At 42.7% G+C, this 27,072-nt stretch overlaps 1 protein-coding gene across 1 annotated transcript; it reads left to right on the top strand.

Moving 5' to 3' along the window:
- The first annotated feature begins 65 nt into the window (after nucleotides 1-65).
- Nucleotides 66-26,935, top strand: LOC139372705 (sushi domain containing 5). Its single transcript, XM_071112498.1, has 5 exons — nucleotides 66-487; nucleotides 2,252-2,429; nucleotides 17,359-17,468; nucleotides 19,038-19,226; nucleotides 22,797-26,935. Exons 1-5 carry the CDS (start codon nucleotides 394-396, stop codon nucleotides 24,923-24,925), a joined length of 2,700 nt encoding a protein of 899 aa, XP_070968599.1. The 5' UTR covers nucleotides 66-393; the 3' UTR covers nucleotides 24,926-26,935.
- Nucleotides 26,936-27,072: the final 137 nt, after the last annotated feature.

Consider the following 27,072-nt stretch of genomic DNA (forward strand, 5'->3'; position numbering starts at 1 on the left):
TGCGCAAAGACGCACAGCCGGCTTGCTTGACCGTTGCTGTTGCTCAAACCTTGACCGTTGCTGTTGCTCAGTTCGCGCCACTGCCCATCCTTCAGGTTGGGAGCCGTGACGTATTTACTGACAGGGACACGCGAGTTTTCGCGCCGGTGCTCTATTTGCTCGCGAAGGCACTATTTGGGGAGATAAACCGAACCAACCGTCCCGTTCCTTTCCGTTTTACCGTTTTGCGTCAACAAGTTCACCTCCAGACTCTTAGTCTGTGTCTGTCACCGGGAGGGAAATAACGGGACCGCTGCTCTCTCCTGCTTCACAAACTCAACAAAGGAGATTTATTTCCATGAAACTTGATTTTTTTTAAACACCGGTGAAAACCCGAATCGGAGCGCGCAGAGAATGATGGCACGCCGCATTGACCGAAATCTGGTTTCTTTGTCCATGTTTGGATACTTGGTTTGGCTAACGGTGGTTTCTGTCGTTCACGCTGACGGTAAGTTTTTCTACATAAGTTGTGACACCCTGTCCTATTGTAACGGTGTCGGGTGGTTACCTGTGGCGCCGAGCTGTCAACATCTGGGGTCTTGCGCCCAACTGGACAGCAAAGAGGGAGTGGAACCTCTACCTTTAAGGCTGGGACTTTGAAGGACAAACTTTTCAACCAACATTCAGAAACATATGCTACTATTCCAACCTGGTTTTCAAAGTAAAACTGGGGCATACAATTGAACAGCTCCGCTACCAAAAGCTTATACGTTACGCATGAACGCTACTTTGATTAACCTTAGTGAACAGGATTCTGACTTGGTGTTGGGCTGGCAGTCAGTTTCTCTCTCTCTCTCTCTCTCTCTGCAGTGAAATATGAAGGATTTGTGTGTCTATCTGCACTCGCTCATACAGACACACACAGCTTTCTTTGGCCTTATGAATTCTAAAAGATGAAATGTAATGATGTAAAGATGTAAAGATGTCTCTATGAAATGAAAAAAGCTCAATACATTTTAGTTGTAAAGTTTATTTGAGATGTTTTGTGTGTCATGCCAAAGTAGCCCTATTTATTTAATAATGACATTTCTTTGAAATCTGAACATGGACAGCCTAACTGTCATAGTGAAGCTGTTGATGATGATGATGATGATTGATGATGGTCTCTGTATAGGGATAGTCACTGCAGGGTGTGTATATCGAATCCTCCTTCCATAATGTCACTAGGGGGCACTAATCCTAATATGCTGCTGATATAGTACAGTATGATCCAAGATCAGCCCTGCTGTTTGCCTCCCAATGGAATGGAATCAGATAAGCTGATCCTGAATCTGTACTGTAGTTATGATCACGCTTTACTTTGGAGAGATCTTGATGGGGGAAGAAAATGAATCAAAGTTACTTTACAATATTACTTTGTGTGGAAAGTAACATGTTATATGTAAGCAATAAGGCCCGAGGTGGTGTGGTATTTGGCCAATATACCACGGCTTAGGGCTGTTTTATGTATGATGTAACACGGAGTGCCTGGACATATATCACAAACCCCAGAGGTGCCTTATTGCTATTATAAACTACTTACCAACGTAATTAGAGCAGAAAAATTCATGTTTTGTCATATCCGTGGTATACGGTCTGATATACCGCGGCTGTCAGCCAATCAGCATTCAGGGCGAGAACCACCCAGTTTATAACACTAGTTATATTGCTTTGTGTTACTTTCATGGGAAGAAAAAAAACATGTCGGAAGGAGCAATGCTAGCTTGTGTGCTCTAACGAAGATAGTCTACTTACTAACTCAGGTTTTTCACTAGTTTCTCCTTTCATCTGTGGCGATGCTTTCCTGTGCTAGTCTACAAGTGCTACTCTATCACACGGGCTGCTTAATTAGTTATATATACTGTAATCTTACAGATTTCCTATCTTTTCATTCAAAATCTTTTTCTCAAGCAGCCAATTCTGGTTATAGACCACACTTCCACAGACCCATAGAGATGTATAGAAGGCACACTTGCCACTAAACAGGAAAGCCCTCTATGGGCTCTTCTATCACAGAATCGATCAATGGCAAAGATCAGAGGTGTGGCCTCTATACATTTCTATAGACTAAATTACGAAACAATTAGGGATCGGATCATGGAAACACGTGCCTGGTAGAGATATGATTCTGAAATATACCTTCTACACTGATTAACAGTCCATAAATTACCTTTAAAGACAGTGTTACCAAGGTATCTGCTGTGTTCCTGTTGTAAAGGTGTTCTTTCCCCAGGTCGTGTGTTCTTATTGGACCAGAGAAACACGTCTGACTCTGGGGGATTGGCTGAGGCGGAACATGCGTGTGCTTCCCATGATGCCCGGCTGGCGTCAGCCGAGGAGCTGCGTCATGCCGTGGTGGAGTGTTCCTTCTCTCCCTGCACACGAGGATGGCTGGACGGGGGCAGCGTGGGGTAAGACACACACACTGACATGTTTTAGGTGGGTCTGGGTGTGGCCTGTATCAGGACTGTCAGGCCGTGTTAGATATGTATGTGTGCTGCGTGTTGGGCTAAACAGTTTTGTGTGTGAAACAAGACACACGTTTAGAGAAGAAAAAGCGACAGAGGAGAAAGATTCAGGGGAGAGAAGGAGAGAGGGCAGAGAAAGCCTCCTCTGTTCTTCTCTAGAGGGGGAGGGAATTCTGAGCCAGGGTGTCATGCTGACAGCCACCTCCATTTACACATTTATCTCCACAGCAACATGACACACAGCTCCCAGAGAGAGGGAGAGAGAGAGAGACGTCTAGAGAGAGAGAGACGTCTCTCTCTCTCTCTCTCTCTCTCTCTCTCTCTCTCTCTCTCTCTCTCTCTCTCTCTCTCTCTCTCTCTCTCTCTCTCTCTCTCTCTCTCTCTCTCTCTCTCTCTCTCTCTCTCTCTCTCTCTCTCTCTCTCTCTCTCTCTCTCTCTCTCTCTCTCTCTCTCTCTCTCTCTCTCTCTCTCTCTCTCTCTCTCTCCAAAAGTGAAATAAACAATACAAAATTAACAGTAAACATTACACATAAATGTCATATTATGTCTCTATACAGGGTTTTAATTATGTGCAAAAAGTACAAAAGGGAAAATAAATAAACATAAATATAGGTTGTATTTACAATGGTGTTTGTTCTTCACTGGTTGCCCTTTTCTTGTGGCAACAGGTCACAAATATTGCTGCTGGATTGGATTTGATTTCAAATTCTTTGTGGATCTGTGTAATCTGAGGGAAATATGTGTCTCTAATATGGTCATACATTTGGCAGGAGGTTAGGAAGTGCAGCTCAGTTTCCACCTCGTTTTGTGGGTAAAGTGCACATAGCCTGTCTTCTCTTGAGAGCCAGATCTGCCTACGGCGGCCTTTCTCAATAGCAAGGCTATGCTCACTGAGTCTGTACATAGTCAAAGCTTTCCTTAATTTTGGTTCAGTCACAGTGGTCAGGTATTCTGCCACTGTGTACTCTGTTTAGCATCAAATAGCATTCTAGTTTGCTCAGTTTTTTTGTAAATTCTTTCCAATGTGTCAAGTAATTCTCTTTTTGTTTTCTCATGATTTTGTTGGGTCTAATTCTCTCTCTCTCTTTCTATCTCTCTGCTTTGACCAGTTCACACCCTCTTCCTAGGTTTCACAGCTTATCAATCATCTATCACTCATCTATCTCTCTCTACATCTTTATGTGGGTTCATCTCCTATTCCTCCTCTCCCTCTCTCATCCCTCTCTCCCCCTGAGTGAACTGACTGTTATCCACCACTTTCCTCACTAACACACCAATACAGAGCTTTACACCAGACTAAATACTTGGATATAGACTATGGACTAAGGTGTTATCAACAGAGATAGGCAGGTAGGAAACAATTTGATACATTTTCTTTATATCAGAAAGGGAAACACCCTGTCTTGAGAGACTGATTCAAGTGTGTATTTGTGTGTGTGCCTATGTACTTGCATGTGTGAGTACTCATGTACTGTCCCTTATATTGTGTGATGTCATATATCCACCCAGTTCTAGTGTACAATACAGGCTATCATGTAATGGAGCCTACCACTCAGATATATGGACCGTATGAATGGACGAGATGTATGGACTGTATGCATGGACTAGGTGTATGGACTAGATGTATGGACTAGATGTATAGATTAGATGTATGGACTGTACGTATGGACAAAATTTATAGACTGTGTGTATGGACTAGATGTATGGACTAGCTGTATAGACTGTATGTACGGACTAGATGTATGGACTAGATGTATGAACTGTATGTATGGACTGTATGTATGGACTAGATGTATGAACTGTATGTACGGACTAGATGTATGGACTGTATGTATGGACTAGATGTATGAACCGTACGTATGGACTGTATGTATGGACTAGATGTATAGATTGTATGTATGGACTAGATGTATGGACTGTATGTATGGACTAGATGTATGGACTAGATTTATGGACTGTATGTATGGACTAGATGTATAGACTAGATGTATGGCCTGTATGTATGGACTAGATGAATAGACTAGATGTATGGCCTGTATGTATGGACTAGATGAATAGACTAGATGTATAGACTAGATGTATGGCCTGTATGTATGGACTAGATGAATAGACTAGATGTTTGGACAAGGTGTATGGACTAGATGTATGGACTCGATGTATAGACTGTATGTACTAGATGTATGGACCAGATGTATGGACTAGATGTATAGACTGTATGTACTAGATGTATGGACCAGATGTATGGACTAGATGTATGGACCGTACGTATGGACTGTATGTATGGACTAGATGTATAGATTGTATGTATGGACTAGATGTATGGACTGTATGTATGGACTACATGTATGGACTAGATGTATGGACTGTATGTATGGACTGTATGTATGGACTAGATGTATGGACTAGATGTATGGACTAGATTTATGGACTGTATGTATGGACTAGATGTATAGACTAGATGTATGGCCTGTATGTATGGACTAGATGAATAGACTAGATGTATAGACTAGATGTTTGGACAAGGTGTATGGACTAGATGTATGGACTAGATGTATGGACTAGATGTATGGACTAGATGCATAGACTGTATGTACTAGATGTATGGACCTGATGTATGGACTAGATGTATGGACCGTACGTATGGACCCTATGTATGGACTAGATGTATGGACTAGATTTATGGACTCGATTTATGGACTGTATGGACTAGGTGTATGGGCTGTATGTATGGACTAGATGTATGGACTAGATTATGGATTGTATGTATGGACTAGATTTATGGACTGTATGTATGGACTAGATGTGTGGACTAGATGTATGGCCTGTATGTATGGACTAGATGAATAGACTAGATGTATGTACTAGATGTATGGACCAGATGTATGGACTAGATGTATAGACTGTATGTACTAGATGTATGGACTAGATGTATGGACCGTACGTATAGACCGTATGTATGGACTAGATGTATGGACTGTATGTATGGACTGTATGAATGGACTAGGTGTATGGACTGTACATATGGACTAGATGTATGGACTGTATGTATGGACTAGATGTGTGGACTGTACGTATGGACTAGATGTATAGACTGTATGTATGGACTAGGTGTATGGACTAGATGTATGGACTGTATGTATGGACTAGGTGTATGGACTAGATGTATGGACTAGGTGTATGGACTGTACGTATGGACTAGATGTATGGACTGGATGTATGGACTGTATGTATGGATTAGATGTATGGACTTGATGTACGTACTAGATGTACAGACTGTATGTATGGACTGTATGTACGGACTAGATGTATGGACTGTATGTATAAACTAGATGAATGGACTAGATATATGGACTAGATGTATGGACTGTATGTATGAACTAGATGTATGGACTAGATGTATGGACTGTATGTATGAACTAGATGTATGGACTAGATGTACAAACTGTATGTATGGATTCTATGTATGGACTAGATGTATGCACTGTATGTATAGACTGTATGTACGGACTCTATGTACAGACTGTATGTATGGATTAGATGTATGGACTGTATGTATGGACTAGATGTATGGACTAGATGTACGAACTGTATGTATGGATTCTATGTATGGGCTGTATGTATGGACTAGATGTATGGACTGTATGTATGGACTAGATGTATCCACTGTATGTATGGACTAGATGTATCCACTGTATGTATGGACTAGATGTATGTTTAACGCAATGCACACATCTCATTGTGCTCCTCTTCTGATAAGGTTTACTGATAAGAGAACACTGCAAACTGGTCAAATAAAATCAGATGTAAAAAAATTAAATTAAATAAAAAATTAAATAAAAACCTTTTTTTTGTAAACTGTTTAAATCACTTAAACGACATGTACAGTACGTTAGCTTTTCGAACTTAAACCCCCTGTTTACCTCAGTTTACTATGTTCAGTTCAGAAGGTTTTTCACAACAGGGTGACACCTGTTGAGTCATCATCAACAGGAAGGTGTCAGAATCAGGAGGTAGACCTCACCTTCCTTTCTTTACCTCATTCCTTACATACAGTGCCTTGCGAAAGTATTCGGCCCCCTTGAACTTTGCGACCTTTTGCCACATTTCAGGCTTCAAACATAAAGATATAAAACTGTATTTTTTTTGTGAAGAACCAACAACAAGTGGGACACAATCATGAAGTGGAACGACATTTATTGGATATTTCAAACTTTTTTAACAAATCAAAAACGGAAAAATTGGGCGTGCAAAATTATTCAGCCCCTTTACTTTCAGTGCAGCAAACTCTCTCCAGAAGTTCAGTGAGGATCTCTGAATGATCCAATGTTGACCTAAATGACTAATGATGATAAATACAATCCACCTGTGTGTAATCAAGTCTCCGTATAAATGCACCTGCACTGTGATAGTCTCAGAGGTCCGTTAAAAGCGCAGAGAGCATCATGAAGAACAAGGAACACACCAGGCAGGTCCGAGATACTGTTGTGAAGAAGTTTAAAGCCGGATTTGGATACAAAAATATTTCCCAAGCTTTAAACATCCCGAGGAGCACTGTGCAAGCGATAATATTGAAATGGAAGGAGTATCAGACCACTGCAAATCTTCCAAGACCTGGCCGTCCCTCTAAACTTTCAGCTCATACAAGGAGAAGACTGATCAGAGATGCAGCCAAGAGGCCCATGATCAGTCTGGATGAACTGCAGAGATCTACAGCTGAGGTGGGAGACTCTGTCCATAGGACAACAATCAGTCGTATATTGCACAAATCTGGCCTTTATGGAAGAGTGGCAAGAAGAAAGCCATTTCTTAAAGATATCCATAAAAAGTGTTGTTTAAAGTTTGCCACAAGCCACCTGGGAGACACACCAAACATGTGGAAGAAGGTGCTCTGGTCAGATGAAACCAAAATTGAACTTTTTGGCAACAATGCAAAACGTTATGTTTGGCGTAAAAGCAACACAGCTCATCACCCTGAACACACCATCCCCACTGTCAAACATGGTGGTGGCAGCATCATGGTTTGGGCCTGCTTTTCTTCAGCAGGGACAGGGAAGATGGTTAAAATTGATGGGAAGATGGATGGAGCCAAATACAGGACCATTCTTGAAGAAAACCTGATAGAGTCTGCAAAAGACCTGAGACTGGGACGGAGATGTGTCTTCCAACAAGACAATGATCCAAAACATAAAGCAAAATCTACAATGGAATGGTTCAATAATAAACATATCCAGGTGTTAGAATGGCCAAGTCAAAGTCCAGACCTGAATCCAATCAAGAATCTGTGGAAAGGACTGAAAACTGCTGTTCACAAATGCTCTCCATCCAACCTCACTGAGCTCGAGCTGTTTTGCAAGGAGGAATGGGAAAAAATTTCAGTCTCTCGATGTGCAAAACTGATAGAGACATACCCCAAGCGACTTACAGCTGTAATCGCAGCAAAAGGTGGCGCTACAAAGTATTAACTTAAGGGGGCTGAATAATTTTGCACGCCCAATTTTTCAGTTTTTGATTTGTTAAAAAAGTTTGAAATATCCAATAAATGTCGTTCCACTTCATGACTGTGTCCCACTTGTTGTTGATTCTTCACAAAAAAATACAGTTTTATATCTTTATGTTTGAAGCCTGAAATGTGGCAAAAGGTCGCAAAGTTCAAGGGGGCCGAATACTTTCGCAAGGCACTGTACATACACACACACACACACACACGTTATAAGCCCCTAGTCAACTCTTAATTTTAGAGTGATGTCCGTTCTACGAATTGTGTTCCTGTTGCATTAAGACCCTCTGCTATAGTTACATAATCTACAGACTACTCCTAAGGGTAACCACACACACACACACACACACACACACACACACCTTTGCACCTCCTTCCCACCTGTCACTCACACATCTGGCTGCCACGGTGACCAAACAAAACACAGAGACAAATTTAGACTGCACACACACACATAAACAGTGAAAGCACACACACAATCCTGCGGCTCTTTCCAGTAATGTTATGTAATTTAAGGTGAAGGTGGCTTGTGAAGGACTGTAGACACAGCAACAGGGGACACAGACTCCCACAGATTCACAAAACATGCACACACACAGCCTTGCGTCTTGTCTTTTCGCAGACCCTGTTGGGTTTAGTCTGAAAACAGTCTCTCAGTGTTTTCTGTCTGTCTGACTGGGTGTTTCTCTTTTGGGTCATTTGTCCTTATAAGCTGATAGAGAGACCAAAGTAAAATGGTAGTAGAGTATGAGTCAGACACAGACACACACACACACACACACACACACACACACACACACACACACACACACACACACAGAATTACAGCACTGGATTGTTTGGATTGTTGTGTATCATCAGCAGGGTAGGACTTCATGTTATACTTTATGTTGATATTTGACTATCAGTGAGGAAACGTTTTACACTGATGTGTCCCACTCCCAAACCACCCAACTAATGTATATCCTATGGCTACAGATGTCGGATCTTTATTTAATCATTCTTTTTTTGCAGAAATGTTTCCTGCACTTCGGGAAATTAAAATGAGATTGAAAACCCGCAGTTCTCCTTCTCTCCATGAAGGGGAGGTCAAGTCATCCAGACTAGTGCCAGCTCTCGCTGCTAAAAGCACTAGACAGAATATGAATAAATGTCCTACTGCTACTGTTGGTCATAATACTGCGACATTCAAATGTACAAACATGTATCTGAAATGCAGCCGTACACATCAACAACCAGTGTTTTATATCGCTTGATAACACAAATGACATATTGGTCTCCACTACCACATACAAGTGATATATCCGAAATGCAGCCGTACAGTATGCTACACCAAAATTAAAGCCTACTGTAACCTGTGTGGTTCAAAATGAATCACACACAGGCCTATAATATCAGATGTAAAGACAAGATGACATTTAGAATAGTTAGGTAGCACAATGGCGCATGAAAGAGACCGACTCTGATTTTGAAACCAAAATATGCAACTCATGATTTTAGAGATCTACAGTATATATTATCAAAAAAGAGGACATCTTAAGGGTTCTAGCCCCTGCCTTCAGTGAGCACATTGACCACATATAGGCCTACCGTGCCGGCGTGACTTTGATTATTGGCCAAGCGCAAAATTCCCTCAATTGACTTGATTTAGTTACACATTTCAAATATGGACATTCCAGGGATAGTTTACCCCCGATCTTGATAAGAAATGACGATACCAGACACTTTTATTTTAAAGACAGTTGTATTTAATGGATGAGATAAATAGGAAACAAATAAAATAACAACAGTAGGCTACACCAACATTAGTTTCCATTCATACAAAGTGCCACAGTAGAGTTGCCATGGTAAATTTATTTATTTTATTCTTGTTAAAAAGATAAATCGCCCTCAGTCTGTTCAAAAAGGACTAAGTTGTTCCGATGACAATACCAACCAGAGGGCGAACGAAACTTGAAGGATTTCGGTTGCAAGCAGGACTTAGGGTAACACCGGAGCGATAATGAGGTAATGAGTTGACCAACAATGGTTGCAATTGAGATGAGCTGTGTGGGTGAATTTAGCGCATGCGATAATCTAGTGCCATCGATGGTTGCAATAGGCTCCTTGTTATTTTATTATATTCCAATGAATTCTGTAGGCTATCCATTGTCAGATAATGGAAAGTGTTGAAAGCGACTGTTTGTGTTTCCCTGGTTGAGTTCGGCCATCAGTTGATTGACAGATGTAGGCTTACTGTAGAACGATATATTTTCCTCCCGTGTGGATGCTCGCCCACGTTTTATAGTTAGGGTCTGTCAGTATAGTTGTGACCTTTAGTGTGGTTGGCCCTTACATAGGTGACATTTCCATTGCTAAGCAGTTGTGTGCCAGCTGCACTACTTTCAGTTTGATGTCTTGATGCATGTATTGTGTGGCTTTAATATTTCATTTCATAAAGCTGTCAAGATGTTTATGCATTTGAGCCTATCCAAAGACGATTTCATTGAGCTGAGATTCGAACTGTAGCCTGCACGCTGCCCCCTGGCGGTGATTCTAAATATTTCTTCAGATATTCAAATCCTCCTGCTCCAGGATTATTTTACTCCTCCTGAATGTGTCAAATAAAGATCCGACATCTGTACATGTAGTGTCCCATACCTCTATCAGGGCTGCTGATATAGCAGGATATACTGTGCATTCGGAAAGTATTCAAGCCCCTTGACTTTTTCCACCCTTTGTTATGTTACAGCCACATTTACATAAGTATTCAGACCCCTTTACTCAGTACTTTCATGAAGCATCTTTGGCAGCGATTACAGCCTCAAGTCTTCTTGGGTTTGACACTACAAGCTTGGCACACCTGTATTTGGGGAGTTTCTCCCATTCTTCTCTGCAAATCCTCTCATGCTCTGTCAGGTTGGATAGGGAGTATTGCTGCACAGCTATTTTCAGGTCTCTCCAAGATGTTCGATTGGGTTCTGGCTGGGCGACAGGATATTCAGAGACTTGTCCTGAAGCCACTCCTGCGTTGTCTTGGCTGTGTGCTTAAGGTTGTTGTCCTGTTGGAAGGTGAACCTTCGCCCCAGTCTGAGATCCTGAGCGCTCTGGAGCAGGTTTTCATCAAGGATCTCTCTGTACTTTGCTCCATTCATCTTTCCCTCGATCCTGACTAGTCTCCCAGTCCATTGCAACTGAAAAACATCCCCACAGCATAATGCTGCCACCACCATGCTTCACCGTAGGGATGGTGCCAGGATTCCTCCAGACATGACACTTGGCATTCAGGCGAAGAGTTCAATCTTGGTTTCATCAGACCAGATCATTTAGTTTCTCATGGTCTAAGAGTCCTTTAGGTGCCTTTTGGCAAACTCCAAGTGGGCTGTCGTGCCTTTTACTGAAGAGTGGCTTCCGTCTGGTCACTTTACCACAAAGGCCTGATTGGTGGAGTGCTGCAGAGATGGTTGTCCTTCTGGAAGGTTCCCCCATCTCCACAGAGGAACTCTGGAACTCTGTCACCTCCCTGACCAAGGCCCTTCTCCCCCGATTGCTCAGTTTGGCCGGGCAGCCAGCTCTAGGAAGAGTGTTGGGGGTTCCAAACATCTTCCATTTAAGAATTATGGAGGCCACTGTGTTTTTGGTACCCTTCTCCAGATCTTTTCCTTGACACAATCCTGTCTCGGAGCTCTACGGACAATTCCTTTGACCTCATGGCTTGTTTTTGCTCTGACATGCACTGTCAACTGTGGAACCTTATATAGACAGGTGTGTGCCTTTCCAAATCATCAACCACAAGTTGTAGAAACATCTGAAGGATGATCAATGGAAACAGGATGCACCTGAGCTCAGTTTCGAGTCTCATAGCAAAGGGTCTGAACACTTATGTACAGTGCCTTGCGAAAGTATTCGGCCCCCTTGAACTTTGCGACCTTTTGCCACATTTCAGGCTTCAAACATAAATATATAAAACTGTATTTTTATGTGAAGAATCAACAACAAGTGGGACACAATCATGAAGTGGAACGACATTTATTGGATATTTCAAACTTTTTTAACAAATCAAAAACTGAAAAATTGGGCGTGCAAAATTATTCAGCCCCCTTAAGTTAATACTTTGTAGCGCCACCTTTTGCTGCGATTACAGCTGTAAGTCGCTTGGGGTATGTCTCTATCAGTTTTGCACATCGAGAGACTGAAATTTTTTCCCATTCCTCCTTGCAAAACAGCTCGAGCTCAGTGAGGTTGGATGGAGAGCATTTGTGAACAGCAGTTTTCAGTTCTTTCCACAGATTCTCGATTGGATTCAGGTCTGGACTTTGACTTGGCCATTCTAACACCTGGATATGTTTATTTTTGAACCATTTCATTGTAGATTTTGCTTTATGTTTTGGATCATTGTCTTGTTGGAAGACAAATCTCCGTCCCAGTCTCAGGTCTTTTGCAGACTCCATCAGGTTTTCTTCCAGAATGGTCCTGTATTTGGCTCCATCCATCTTCCCATCAATTTTAACCATCTTCCCTGTCCCTGCTGAAGAAAAGCAGGCCCAAACCATGATGCTGCCACCACCATGTTTGACAGTGGGGATGGTGTGTTCAGGGTGATGAGCTGTGTTGCTTTTACGCCAAACATAACGTTTTGCATTGTTGCCAAAAAGTTCAATTTTGGTTTCATCTGACCAGAGCACCTTCTTCCACATGTTTGGTGTGTCTCCCAGGTGGCTTGTGGCAAACTTTAAACAACACTTTTTATGGATATCTTTAAGAAATGGCTTTCTTCTTGCCACTCTTCCATAAAGGCCAGATTTGTGCAATATACGACTGATTGTTGTCCTATGGACAGAGTCTCCCACCTCAGCTGTAGATCTCTGCAGTTCATCCAGACTGATCATGGGCCTCTTGGCTGCATCTCTGATCAGTCTTCTCCTTGTCGGGGTAAGCCGTCATTGTAAATAAGAATTTGTTCTTAACTGACTTGCCTAGTAAATAAAGGTTAAATAAAATGAAATAACATACATGGAAACATGTAGTAACCGAAAAAGTGTTAAACAAATCAAAATATATTTGTATTTGGGAGTCTTCATCTGTGCCTAGATGACAGCTAGGCACACTCTTGGCATTTTCTCAACCAGCTCATGAGGTAGTCACCTGGAATGCATTTCAATTAACAGTTAAAAGTTCATGTGTGGAATTTCTTTCCTTCTTAATACGTTTGAGACAATCAGTTGTGTTGTGACAATGCAGGGGTGGTATACAGAAGATAGCCCTATTTGGCAAAATACCAAGTCCATATTATGGCAAGAACAGCTCAAATAAGCAAAGAGAAATTACAGTCCATCATTACTTTAAGACGCGAAGGTCAGTCTATCCAGAAAATGTCAAGAACTTTGAAAGTTTCTTCAATTGCAGTTGGAAAAACCATCAAGCACTATGGTAAACTGGCTCTCATGAGGACCGCCACAGGAAAGGAAGACCCAGAGTTACCTCTGCTGCAGAGGATACGTTTATTAGAGTTACCTCCGCTGCAGAGGATATGTTTATTAGAGTTACCTCTGCTGCAGAGGATACGTTTATTAGAGTTACCTCCGCTGCAGAGGATAAGTTCATTAGAGTTACCTCCGCTGCAGAGGATACGTTTATTAGAGTTACCTCTGCTGCAGAGGATACGTTTATTAGAGTTACCTCCGCTGCAGAGGATAAGTTCATTAGAGTTACCTGCACCTCCGATCGCAGCCCAAATAAATGTAAAAGTAACAGACACATTTCAACATCAACTGTTCAGAGGAGACTATGAATCAGGCCTTCATGGTCAAATTGCTGCAAAGAAATCACTAAAGGACACCAATAATAATAAGAAACACAAGCAATGGAAATTAGACCGGTGGAAATCTGGCCTTTGGTCTAATGAGTCCCATGTTTTTGGTTCCAACCGCGGTGTCTTTGTGAGACGCAGAGTAGGTGAACGGATGATCTCTGCAGGTGTGTATCAGGTATGAAGGTAAGAACCAGATGCAGACAACGTCAAATTAACAATGGTTTAATAATCCAACAGGGGTAGGCTAGACAGGTCAAGGCTGGCAGGGGTCAATAATCCAGAGGTGGGGCTAAGGTACAGGTCGGCAGGCAGGCTCAGGGTCAGGGGCAGGCAGAGTGGTCAGGTAGGCTCAGGGTCAGGGGCAGGCAGAGTGGTCAGGCAGGCTCAGGGTCAGGGGCAGGCAGAGTGGTCAGGCAGGCTCAGGGTCAGGGGCAGGCAGAGTGGTCAGGCAGGCTCAGGGTCAGTGGCAGGCAGAGTGGTCAGGCAGGCTCAGGGTCAGGGGCAGGCAGAGTGGTCAGGCAGGCTCAGGGTCAGGGGCAGGCAGAGTGGTCAGGCAGGCGGGCTCAGGGTCAGGACAAGCAAGGGTCAAAACCAGGAGGGCGAGAAAAATAGAGACTGAGAAAAGCAGGAGCTGAGACACAAAAATGCTGATTGACTTGACAAACAAGATGAACTGGCAACACAGGTATAAATACACAAGGGATAATGGGGAAGATGGGTGACACCTGGAGGGGGGTGGAGACAATCACAAAGACAGGTGAAACAGATCAGGGTGTGACAGTGTGGTTCCCACTATGAAGCATGGAGGAGGAGGTGTGATGGTGTGGGGGTGCTTTGCTGGTGACACTGTCAGTAATTTATTTAGAATTCAAGACACACTTAACCAGCATTGCTACCACAGCATTCTGCAACGATACGCCATCCCATCTGGTTTGCGCTTAGTGGGACTATCGTTTGTTTTTCAACAGGACAATGACCCAACACATCTCCAGGCTGGTTAAGGGCCTGGAGGAGAGTAAGAGAGTGAGTAGGTTAAGGACCAAGAAGGAGAGTGATGGAGTGCTGCATCAGATGACCTGGCCTCCATAATCACCCGACCTCAACCCAATTGAGATGGTTTGGGATGAGTTGGACCACAGAGTGAAGGAAAACCAACCAACAAGTGGTCAGAATATGTGGGAACTCCTTCAATACTGTTGGAAAAGCATTCCTCATGAAGCTGGTTGAGAGAATGCCAAGAGTGTGCAAAGCTGTCAAGGCAAAGGGTGGATACTATAAAATATATTTTCATTTGTTTAACACTTTTTTGGTTACTACATGATCCCATAAGTATTATTTCATAGTTATGTTTTCACTATTATTCTACAATGTAGAAAATAGTAAAACTAAAGATGAGTAGGTGTGTCCAAACTTTTGACTGGTACTGTATGTTTCTGGATTATGCTGTAATCACGTTGCAATAATATTTGACTAAACTGGAGACTAAGAGAGGGCAGCGTGCTGTGTGTGATATCTTTTTATTTAATTTTACCTTTATTTAACTAGGCAAGTCAGTGAAGAACAAATTTGTATTTACAATGACGGCCAAGGAACAGTGGGTTAACTGCCTTGTTCGCGGGCAAAATGACAGATTTTTACCTTGTCAGCTCGGGGATTCAATCAAGCGACCTTTGTGTTCCTAGTCCAACGCTCTAACCACTAGGTTACCTGCCGCATGTGATATCTGAACTGTAGTATGTAATTTAGAGAGAGACAGAGCAGCTCCATTCAGTGTGACGTTATTCTGCAGAAACTCTGAGGATTTACACTGGAATATATCAACGACGTGATACTCATGTACACATGTGCTCATACATTAAACTGTGTGTATGTGTGTGCGTGTGTGTGTGTATGTGTGCGTGTATGGTGCAGTCATCCCCCCCCACAGTGTGTAGTAATGTCTGTGTTATTCTCCAGGACTACAGTGTGTAGTAACGTTTGTGTTATTCTCCAGGACTACAGTGTGTGGTAATGTTTGTGTTATTCTCCAGGACTACAGTGTGTGGTAATGTTTGTGTTATTCTCCAGGACTACAGTGTGTGGTAATGTTTGTGTTATTCTCCAGGACTACAGTGTGTGGTAATGTTTGTGTTATTCTCCAGGACTACAGTGTGTGGTAATGTTTGTGTTATTCTCCAGGACTACAGTGTGTAGTAACGTTTGTGTTATTCTCCAGGACTACAGTGTGTGGTAATGTTTGTGTTATTCTCCAGAACTACAGTGTGTGGTAATGTTTGTGTTATTCTCCAGGACTACAGTGTGTGGTAATGTTTGTGTTATTCTCCAGGACTACAGTGTGTAGTAATGTTTGTGTTATTCTCCAGGACTACAGTGTGTGGTAATGTTTGTGTTATTCTCCAGGACTACAGTGTGTGGTAATGTTTGTGTTATTCTCCAGGACTACAGTGTGTGGTAATGTTTGTGTTATTCTCCAGGACTACAGTGTGTAGTAATGTTTGTGTTATTCTCCAGGACTACAGTGTGTAGTAATGTTTGTGTTATTCTCCAGGACTACAGTGTGTAGTAATGTTTGTGTTATTCTCCAGGACTACAGCGTGTAGTAATGTTTGTGTTATTCTCCAGGACTACAGCGTGTGGTAATGTTTGTGTTATTCTCCAGGACTACAGTGTGTGGTAATGTTTGTGTTATTCTCCAGGACTACAGTGTGTGGTAATGTCTGTGTTATTCTCCAGGACTACAGTGTGTGGTAATGTTTGTGTTATTCTCCAGGACTACAGTGTGTAGTAATGTTTGTGTTATTCTCCAGGACTACAGTGTGTAGTAATGTTTGTGTTATTCTCCAGGACTACAGTGTGTAGTAATGTTTGTGTTATTCTCCAGGACTACAGTGTGTAGTAACGTTTGTGTTATTCTCCAGGACTACAGTGTGTGGTAATGTTTGTGTTATTCTCCAGGACTACAGTGTGTAGTAATGTTTGTGTTATTCTCCAGGACTACAGTGTGTAGTAATGTTTGTGTTATTCTCCAGGACTACAGTGTGTAGTAATGTTTGTGTTATTCTCCAGGACTACAGTGTGTAGTAATGTTTGTGTTATTCTCCAGGACTACAGTGTGTAGTAATGTTTGTGTTATTCTCCAGGACTACAGTGTGTGGTAATGTTTGTGTTATTCTCCAGGACTACAGTGTGTGGTAATGTTTGTGTTATTCTCCAGGACTACAGTGTGTAGTAATGTTTGTGTTATTCTCCAGGACTACAGTGTGTAGTAATGTCTGTGTTATTCTCCAGGACTACAGTGTGTAGTAATGTTTGTGTTATTCTCCAGGACTACAGTGTGTAGTAATGTTTGTGTTATTCTCCAGGACTACAGTGTGTAGTAATGTTTGTGTTATTCTCCAGGACTACAGTGTGTAGTAATGTTTGTGTTATTCTCCAGGACTACAGTGTGTGGTAATGTTTGTGTTATTCTCCAGGACTACAGTGTGTAGTAATGTTTGTGTTATTCTCCAGGACTACAGTGTGTGGTAATGTTTGTGTTATTCTCCAGGACTACAGTGTGTGGTAATGTTTGTGTTATTCTCCAGGACTACAGTGTGTAGTAACTTGGGCAGTGCTCTGAAGGCAGTGGATGTGAAGATAGAGAACACTACAGAGGACAACACACACCTGGATGTCTTCTGTGTCAAAGACAAGGGTCAGTACACACAGACACACACAGACATGCACACACACACACACAAGCGACGCGCATGCACACATACACACACACACGCGACGTGCATGCCCCACCCTGAGGATCAGTCTTTTTCAGACATTCATTTCCTGTGTTTGAGGGGAGCAAAATCTACTTGTCTCTTATATCTTGCTGGATTGATTGCATTCATTTTTCTCTGGCAATTCTTTCCCACTCTTCCATGTGCCATTTGTTATTCCCCGTTAACGTTACGATCACAGAAACGTTTGTAATGACCTGTCAAACACACTGGTAATGGCTGAAATGGGCTCAGTGGAATACATTGTCATTCCGTTGCGTCTATATAAGAACGGAGAAGCTTGGTCTGGGATTTAACGCACCGTCTCTACACTTACATCACAAGAAAGAGAAGAAAGATTACTTTATTTTGGTGTGTTTTGATTTTTTGTGCAATTAAAAAAAGTTGTAATTTATTACAGTTGAAATGTTTACAAATTATATACACTGAAATGAAAGCAACTTTTGAAAAGGAACACCCGGATTATAGTAATATTATGTCTGATCTCACAAACAGCTAAGCCTGTTGATTTTAAATTGTGTGGGTCAACATTGGTTGAGTTATGCAAGAGAATGCCTGAACTCATTACTCATTATTTGCCCATGCCAGTACAATATTTTGTGCTATAATTCAGTAAATATAGTGATGGATTTAAAAAATGCAATCTTCGTCCATCTGTTGCATTTTAAACCATTTAACAATTTCGACGACTGTTGCGACACACATTTCACAGTTCTCTGCTTTAAGATCTACTGAGGTCTGAAAGAGGTAGTGTTCCCACACCAGTGTTCTCTCTCTCTCTCTCTCTCTCTCTCTCTCTCTCTCTCTCTCTCTCTCTCTCTCTCTCTCTCTCTCTCTCTCTCTCTCTCTCTCTCTCTCTCTCTCTCTCTCTCTCTCTCTCTCTCTCCATCTCCCTCTCCATCTCCCTCTCCATCTCCCTCTCCATCTCCATCTCCCTCTCTCAATCTCTCAATCTCTCTCAATCTCTCTCAATCTGTGTGCCACAACATTGTGTTAGCCCACTGAGCTAAAGCTTCAGCTTACCCATCAACCGAGCGTGGTTCACCTCCATTACATATTCACCTCTCCAGTCCAATGGACATAGAAGAGGATGGGGTTAGAAGTTGTTTTTGGACCGGGCCCCTGTTGGACGACACCCAAGGCTGATGTTTGGGTTTTAACTGAGGAACAGGAGAGTTACTGTGGGAGCTGTAACACCGCAAAGAGAGAAGAGTAAATAGGCAAGAAACATTTAAATCTGTGTCCACTTTATTAGACATCCGCCATGTTGTACATGCCACATAAGTAACTTTGAGGACCAACCAGGCTCCAGTTATAAGCCAACCAATCCATGACAACCAACCTTTGTCTCCACTACTGAGGAAAAGGACAGAGAGAAAAGCATGTCCTAACACTGTATGTTATAAGTTATAATGGTATATATAAGCTAACTGTGTCATAACATAATTGTGATATAATCGAACCTAACCTAATTATGTATTACCTTTCAGGTGTTCCATGTGGAGACCCCCCTGCGTTCCCCAACACGCATCTCCAGGGCCACACCGGGTTTGAGATGGGGGACGAGCTGCTGTACTCCTGTCTACCTGGTCATGTTTTGCCCAGCGGCCACTCAGCCTTCAGCCTGCTGTGTGACAGCTGTGGAGAGTGGTACGGACTGGTACAGCTTTGTGTAAAAGGTAAATGTGTGTGTGTGTGTGTGTGTGTGTGTGTGCGTCACCTGGTTTCATGTTTCCCTGACATCACACGTCAGAGCTGTGTCCTCTGACCACAGGAATCTGTGATGAGTTCACTCTGTTCCCTTCCTGGTTATTAGTCATCCCTTTAGTGGGAACAGTGCTGCGGTCCAAGATGGCGTCTCTTTGAGCGGGTGTATTTGAACGTACATCCCGATAAACAAGGAAGATTATGAACAATAATATTTCTGGTAAACTGACTCTTACTTATATGAAGTAACATAAGGTGATTGGAAAACACAGTGATCACACAACTACATGGGCAGAAGAAACCGAAAATGCAAGGCATGGCTGAACAGATGCTAATCAGCTCAGATGTCAGCAGCAGACAGAATCATGTAGGCCACGTGAAGACTTTCCAGAACTCATTGCAAAAGATGATTTTCACCCTGCCACTTACGTCGAGTAAGAGCCCTCCTACCAAATACAGGGCAGTCAAAAAATGTTCTGCAACCCTGACATTCTCAAGGCCACCTTTGAAAAGACAACAGAGACAAACCCCATATCAATGGAGTCTCTCTCAGCCACTGTGCAGCAGCTCCTCAACCAGGTGTCAACCCACAGTGAAAAAATACTAACAATGGAAGCTAAAGTACAGAAACTGCAACAGGTGAATCGCCAGCTGCGACAGAATGTCATAGAAGTCCAGCACCATGGAACCTGAAACGACATGGGGTGCGAGAAGAAGATGGGGAGACCATTGACAACCTCGGGAAAGTAGCACCCAGGATTCAAGACAAGCTCCCGGATGTCATCGACGTGGTGCATCGCCTGGGAAAACTAAGATATCACGGATCTCCGCGGACAACCATCATGTGGTTCACAATGATAATCTACAGAGATGTCGTATGGAAAGAAGCCAAGAAGATCGAATGCCAGGACGTCAAGTGAATGTCATGAGAGTATTGAATGTTTTGACAACACTGTGGTCAGGTATATAGCTACATTGAATTGAAATCAATGTTGTCCTATTCTTTCTAAGTCAAATGAAAATGTTAAGAGTAATTTAGCTAGCTCTTGAGTAATAAGTCAGTTGTCATTTTTACAATCATCCCATTTTATATCACCAGGTTCGTACATGTGAACACGGTTTCATCAAATTAATCACAACTACCTCGGTTTAGGGTAGTCCAGTTCTTTCTCTAAGCTCAGGTTTCCTTACTAGCTACCTAGCTTACTAGTTCAACTAGTTAACCAGTTATTCATATCACTACTGTATTTGTTTTATTATTGTTATTTTATTTCTGTCAGGTTATGCAACGTTTTGAATACAATGCACTAAATGTTGTATCTCTACATGCCAGGGGTTTACGAAACACAACTAAAAGGAAAACACTTTTTAAACATTTTGTCAATTCTACTCCAGGAGACTCACTCCTGCGATTCAGATCTCAGCTTAAATATCTCAGAATAGTGACATCATCACCTCATTTTGCAGTTAACTGACAGTGGTTGCTACATGGAGTTTCTGTAATAGAAACTTAAATGAATATACCTGGTGTCATATGTCAATGATGGTCAGATCCACAATGGATCTGTTTCTCATTTCTCCCCCACTTGTTCTTTCACTGACCATACAATTATATTATTGACGTTAGAATGTTCTGAAGAATCCAGTGCCATTCGAGGATACTGGAAACTTAATAATTCACTCCTAAATGATCCAGTCTTTAACGAGAGCATCAAGAACTTGATCATAGACCCGTTTAATTCAAACGATTTAGAACCAAAACATTGAAGAAATTGGGAAATGTTTAAATTCAAAGTAAGATCTGTCGCCATTACACGCAGTAAGGAACTAAAGAGGAAAAATGTTTGAAAGAAGATGAGCTTATGAATAAATTGAATGTACTTTTAGAAAAATATACCCTTTTAGCAGAGGAAGAAACAGACTTGAATACATCTGGAATAGAACTAGATCTAATGTACATTGATTTAGCTGAAGGGGCCTTTACTAGATCTAGAGAACAATGGGTTGAGGAGGGTGAGAAAAACAACAAAAAAAGGAACTATAAGAGAAAATCTCTTTCTGCCTGAAATATTGACAACACCTTGTGTAAAGACCCAAATATCATCTCTAGCTTTGTGTATTCTTTCAATGGAAAATCTGTATATACCTAATTTTAATGGGATTGAATGTGAACATTTTAGGAAACATGTCCATGGTCATGTACCAATGATTTCTGATGAGTTCAAGTCCATATGGGAAGATGATTTTTCTTTAGTGGAGATTAGAGATGCTCTTAAATCTATGAAGAAGGGCAAAGCACCTGGAACAGATGCTCTTTCTGTGGAATTTTATTTACACTTTTGGGAACATTTAGAGGGATCAGCATTCAACATGTTCCTAGAATGCCTAGCTAAGGGTGAGATGATTACTACCATGGAACAGGGGGTTATTTCCTTAATACAAAACCAGATAAAGATCCCCTTTTCATAGATAATTGGAGACCTATTACATTATTAAATACAGATTATAAATGGATAACTTTAGCATATGCTAATAGACTTAAAATGGGCCTAAACCACTTTATTAACAAAACCCAAACTGGTTTCATGAAAGGTTGCCAATCTACTGAAGTACCTACACGTTTTAATTTATTAATAAGACCCATGTATTTACAATGAAAAATGTAATATGGTATTATTCAAATGAAAACAAACTACTGAATTCATTCTCTCTGGTAAATCTTATATGCACAAAAACAAATATTTGAAATCTGTCCCCAAATGCAATATATTTTTACTTGAAATCCAATATTTAATCAAATCAACAACAACAAAAACCCCACTGTATTCTTACAACTCTATCATAGGTTTGTACATTTGTAATCCCTGACCTTATTTTATTTGAGATACTTTAACTTTTGAAACTTAATTCATACGTGGTGTTTTTATTATTTTACTTTAATGTTATTTTATGTTTCTTCACAGAAATATACATGTAGTGATGTCCTATGTTTTTTGTTATTGTATTGTAATTTGAAACGTAATAATAATATTAATAATACAAATTTTAAAAAGACAATAAATAATCTAAAAAATAAAAAATAAACAGTCATCACTTCAGTTCCATACTTTTCTATAATTATATTTTCATCTGAAGTGCAATACTCAAGTCAATGCACTACATACGGAATAGGTTGCCATTTTAGATATGCCCAAGGCCAAGGGTCTGATTTATGCCTGTTACAAAACAGCATCCCAGTTGTGAGTGAGAGATATAAACGGGTGTCATAACACCTCTGTGATAGATGCCATCACTAGGCATGTGGAGTAGGAGAAGAGGGGGAGGAGGGAAGGAAGGGGGAGAGGAGAAAACCGGAAGACAGCTAGCTAGCCTGGACTAGGAGACAGAATGCCAAGTCCACGTTGACTACGAGTCTCTATACTGTGTGTGTGCACGCTGCATTCTGGGTATGTGTGTGCTTGTGGCTGATTGTGTTTTCTCCCCCCCCTCTCCCCCCCCCACCCTCTCTCTCTTTTTCTCTCTTTTTCTCTCTGTACCTACAGACAAGACAGAGGCCCACATTGACTATGAAGATAAGTTCACTGATGACGATCACCACCTCTCCTACGACACCCCTACTGAGGAGGAGGACACACAGGAGGAACCGGTAGAAGAGGAGGTGCAAGAGGAGACAGCATATGTCAATGTGGAGGAGGACACAGGAGAAGAGGGGCGCAGGGATCAGGAGCAGCAGGAGGCCAGCTTCAGCATGACGGAAGTAGAGGAGCAGGATGTGGAGACGGGAGGAGAGGAGGAAGTGCAGGGAGGAGAGGAGCTGTCTGTGGGAGAGGAGGAGCAGCAGGAGGAGAACGTGGGGGAAGGACTGGTGACTGGAAGAAAGGAGGAGGAGCTGGAAGACTCGACAGACCATCCCGTCGATGAGGAGAAGCAGGAGGAGGAGCAGGAGGAGGGGATGGGCATGTCGGAGGCGACTGAGGCGCCCGTCTCCCTGCTTTCCCAGAAGCACCTGTTCTGGTTCCCCTCAGAGGCCTTCCAGGAGGCGGGACATGTGGAACCCACCCACCCGCCAGTCACACAGGACACACCCCCTGAGGGAGACAACCGTGTCAGGGCCTCCGGCAGCGAATCAGAGGAGAGCAAGGAAGACAACAGCCAACCAGAGGAGTCAAAGGATCATGACAGCCATGAGGGTCAATTCCAACAACCAATTGACCACAATGACCATGATGACCACGAAGATGATGTTGACCATGAACATATTGACCGTGAATATGATCACGACGATCGAACAGATCCTGACCACGATGAAAGTTCTGAACAAGACCATGCTGTTGAACACCTTGACCACGATGATCCTGACACCCATGATGGCCATGAACATGACAACCATGAAAGCTATGATAGTGAAGAGGCCCACCGTGAGGACCAAGGAGAACACAAGGAGGATGACCATGAGAAGGGGGGTGCGTATGATAACGGACACGACGAGCATTACAACATGGGTGAACACGAGGAGGTTGACCGCATTCAATATCACAGCCACGGTGAACATGATGATCATGAAGACCATGACCACGATGATGTAACGGATCACCATGACGATGATGATCATGACCACTCAGATCCTAGCGATCACCACAATGACCATGAAGACCAAGACCATGTCCACGACCATGATCACCTTGATGACCATGAAGACCAAGACCATGACCATAACGATCAAGATGATCATGGCCCGGATGACCATGACCACAACGACCATGAAGATGGCCATGTAGTCCCTCCCATTGGAATGACAACAGGCGAGCCTCAGAATGTAACCCAGGAGGCGGCGGGAGGAGAACCCACAGCCAGCACAGATGAGACCTGGTTGGACGGCTACCCTGTCAGTCAGGAGGAGACTGACACTGATAAAGTGGGAGGCGGCTCCACAGAGGAAGGGGTGGAGCCTGAGGTGCGAGAGGAGGAAGAGGAGGGTCTTGTGGTTGTCGGGGTGACGGACCGGCCCAATGAGGTGGAGATGAGTCGCCCCGTCCCATTCACGGGCGTCCCTCAGGTCCCCCTGTCCCCCACACAGGAGGCGGACCCTGTAGAGCAGGATCAGGACCAGGTGGGAGGACTCAGCCATAAAGCCTCACCCGACTCACCCCTCTCCCCTGAGGCCACATCCTCAGATTCCTATTCAGCCGACTACACCACGCCCTCTCTGACATCATCACTGGACGACGTCACCCCCAGAAACGCTGCCAGGCCTTCTCCCACAGACTCCTGGGAAACCACGGATCATGTGCACCCCTTCCTGGGGCATGGCCCCGCCCCCACGGCGTGGACTGATGATGTCATTGACGAGGAGGAACGTGGAGCCGAGCACAACCTGACTCGACACAGCGGGGAGAGGGAGGGGGAGGAAGGGGAGAGGGAAGGCAAGACAGGGGAGGCAGGGTGTACCGGAGGTGAGGAGGACTGCCCTCCTCCCCCTCCTCCCTCCTCCGGCAGGGGGCCCACGGTGGCGGCCATTGTCATTGCTGTGTGCACGGTTGCCCTGGCAGCCGCCGTCGGTGCGTGGTGTTACCGACGGAAACAGCAGAAGAGCTCGATGTACGAGATGAACGGGAAGGGTCAGAGTCACAGCAGACATGGACAACAGATAGAGATGCAACAGAAGGTCTAAGAGAGAGAGAAAGAGAGAGACAGTGCGGCTGCAGAGAGAGTGGAGGGAGGCTTGAGGAGGGTGAGGTGATGTGGGTTAGGGTATTTGGGGTGTGTGAGTTGAACAGCCACACACTACACCTGCAGACACAGAAGAATGAGTTGACGGGTGAGGAAGGGGTTAAGGGGTGAGGGTTGAGGGTATTTGAATGGTGAGGTTTGGGGCTGAGGAAGTGTTGAGGGTTGGTGGTTAGGGTCGGGTAGAGGGACGAGGGAATGAGATGAGTGGCTATGCTATGCTAATGCTAGCAGGAGTTTTCAACTCTGGTGACGAACGAGAAGGGACTCCTCCTCCAGAGCTCTGGGACATTGTGGTTCAGAATCATACCTGTTTATTAATTTGTAATTACCATGTTGTTACTGTGTTATTCCCATGTTATTACTGTCTTTGATGATATTTTGATTTCATTGTTCTTGTGTGAGACAATTGAACTTTGTTATGTTGTATTATTAGGGCTCTACCTTACTATGTAGTTGTGTAACATTGTGCATGATTGTAAGGATTCCTTGTTTCTCACCATGACATCAGCATTTGAAATTGCTGTCAGAGTTGGCACCCTGATTTGAGTGGATGCATTCAGGGTCCTATTCATTAGGCACCAAATGGAAGAAAAAAATTGACTGAAACAGGGAAGGATTACCTGAACTTGTCCCATAAGAAACGCTAGTTTTCGTTTTCCATTACAAAACGTTCTTCCCACAGTGTGATCTATTGAATACAACCAATTAGGTGTTCTAACGTCCATACCTCCTCTGACACTACCTAAAGACTTGGTTGAAGATAACCAAGGTTAAAACAAGAGGATTCTAATATCCCATAACTCTTTGCATAAACATGGCAGATGTTTAAACTAAGGGACCAGCAATGCAACCAATTATTAACGGCTCTGGTCCAGTAATGCTGCGTTTAGACGAGGGACGCAAAAACCCGTTATACATATCGGCGTAGCCGGACAAGAAAGCAAAAAAGATGGTCACGGCAAAAACAACAGTACGAGTTTCTATGGTGATTTCAGTAAACAAGCCGTGCAAATCAACACCCAGTAGAAAACAACGTTACCGCAGACGGCTAAAGTTGAACGATTTGCTCTCATTGACAACAATCACACCAGTTTGCCATCAACCTTCTACCTTGTACCATTTAAACGCGGCATAAATCAGATTATTTCGTTTTTCGAACCTGGGTATCTTCAACCTAGCCTAAAGACAAGAAGTAGAAAATAATAGAATAGACATTACAGATATAGTTTTAGAATTTAAACTAATAAACCATAGAATGAACCATTTGTGTGTGTAAGGGAACGCTAAAGCCTTGTTCACACTGCAGGCTTTAATGCTGAAATCACTTATGTTTTCACATCCGCTTTGGAATACTGACTATCGATCCAAATGCAGCAGTGGTGGAAAAAGTACACAAATGTCATACTTGAGTAAAAGTAAAGATACTGTAATGAAACAGCAGGGAGCAGGTCTCCAACCCTCGACCTTCGAGCCAGAGGTCCGGCGCGCTATCGACTGTGCCGCAAAAGCATGCTCGTGCGGCAGGGTCGATTACCGCGCTTATAAACCCAGGGTCGTTACAATACCTTGATAGAAAATGACTTGGATAAAAGGGACTGTCACCCGGTAAAACACAACTTGAGTAAAACTCAAAAAGTATCAAAAGTAAAACTATTAATAATTTTAAATTCCTTATATTAATCAAACAGACACCACCATTTTCTTGTTTTTTAACATGTAATTACGGATAGCCAGGGCACACTCTAACACTCAGACATAATTTACAAAGCGTGTGTGTATAGTGAGTCCGTCAGATCAGAGGCAGTAGGGATGTTCTCTTGATAAGTGCATGAATTTGACAATTTTCCTGTCCTGCTAAGTATTAAAAAATGTAACAAGTACTTTTGGGTGTCAGGGAAAATGTATGGAGTAAAAAGTACATTATTTTCTTTAAGAATGTAATGAGGTAAAAGTAAAAGTTGTCATATATTTAAAAAGTAAAGTACAGATACCCCAAAAAGCTACTTAAGTAGTACTTTCAAGTATTTTTACTTACGTACTTTACACCACTGCCAAACAGCAAGTTACAAGTGACCATATGGGATTTGT

Source organism: Oncorhynchus clarkii, chromosome 18, assembly GCF_045791955.1.
Source record: "Oncorhynchus clarkii lewisi isolate Uvic-CL-2024 chromosome 18, UVic_Ocla_1.0, whole genome shotgun sequence".
Classification (NCBI taxonomy): domain Eukaryota; kingdom Metazoa; phylum Chordata; class Actinopteri; order Salmoniformes; family Salmonidae; genus Oncorhynchus; species Oncorhynchus clarkii.

Bases quoted from the DNA above. Each gene is read 5' to 3' on its own strand.
- LOC139372705 (XM_071112498.1), top strand. From the start codon at position 394: ATGATGGCACGCCGCATTGACCGAAATCTGGTTTCTTTGTCCATGTTT. The intron at 488-2,251 runs GTAAGTTTTTCT...TTCTTTCCCCAG, and splicing joins TTCTGTCGTTCACGCTGACG to GTCGTGTGTTCTTATTGGAC. The intron at 19,227-22,796 runs GTAAATGTGTGT...CTGTACCTACAG, and splicing joins GGTACAGCTTTGTGTAAAAG to ACAAGACAGAGGCCCACATT.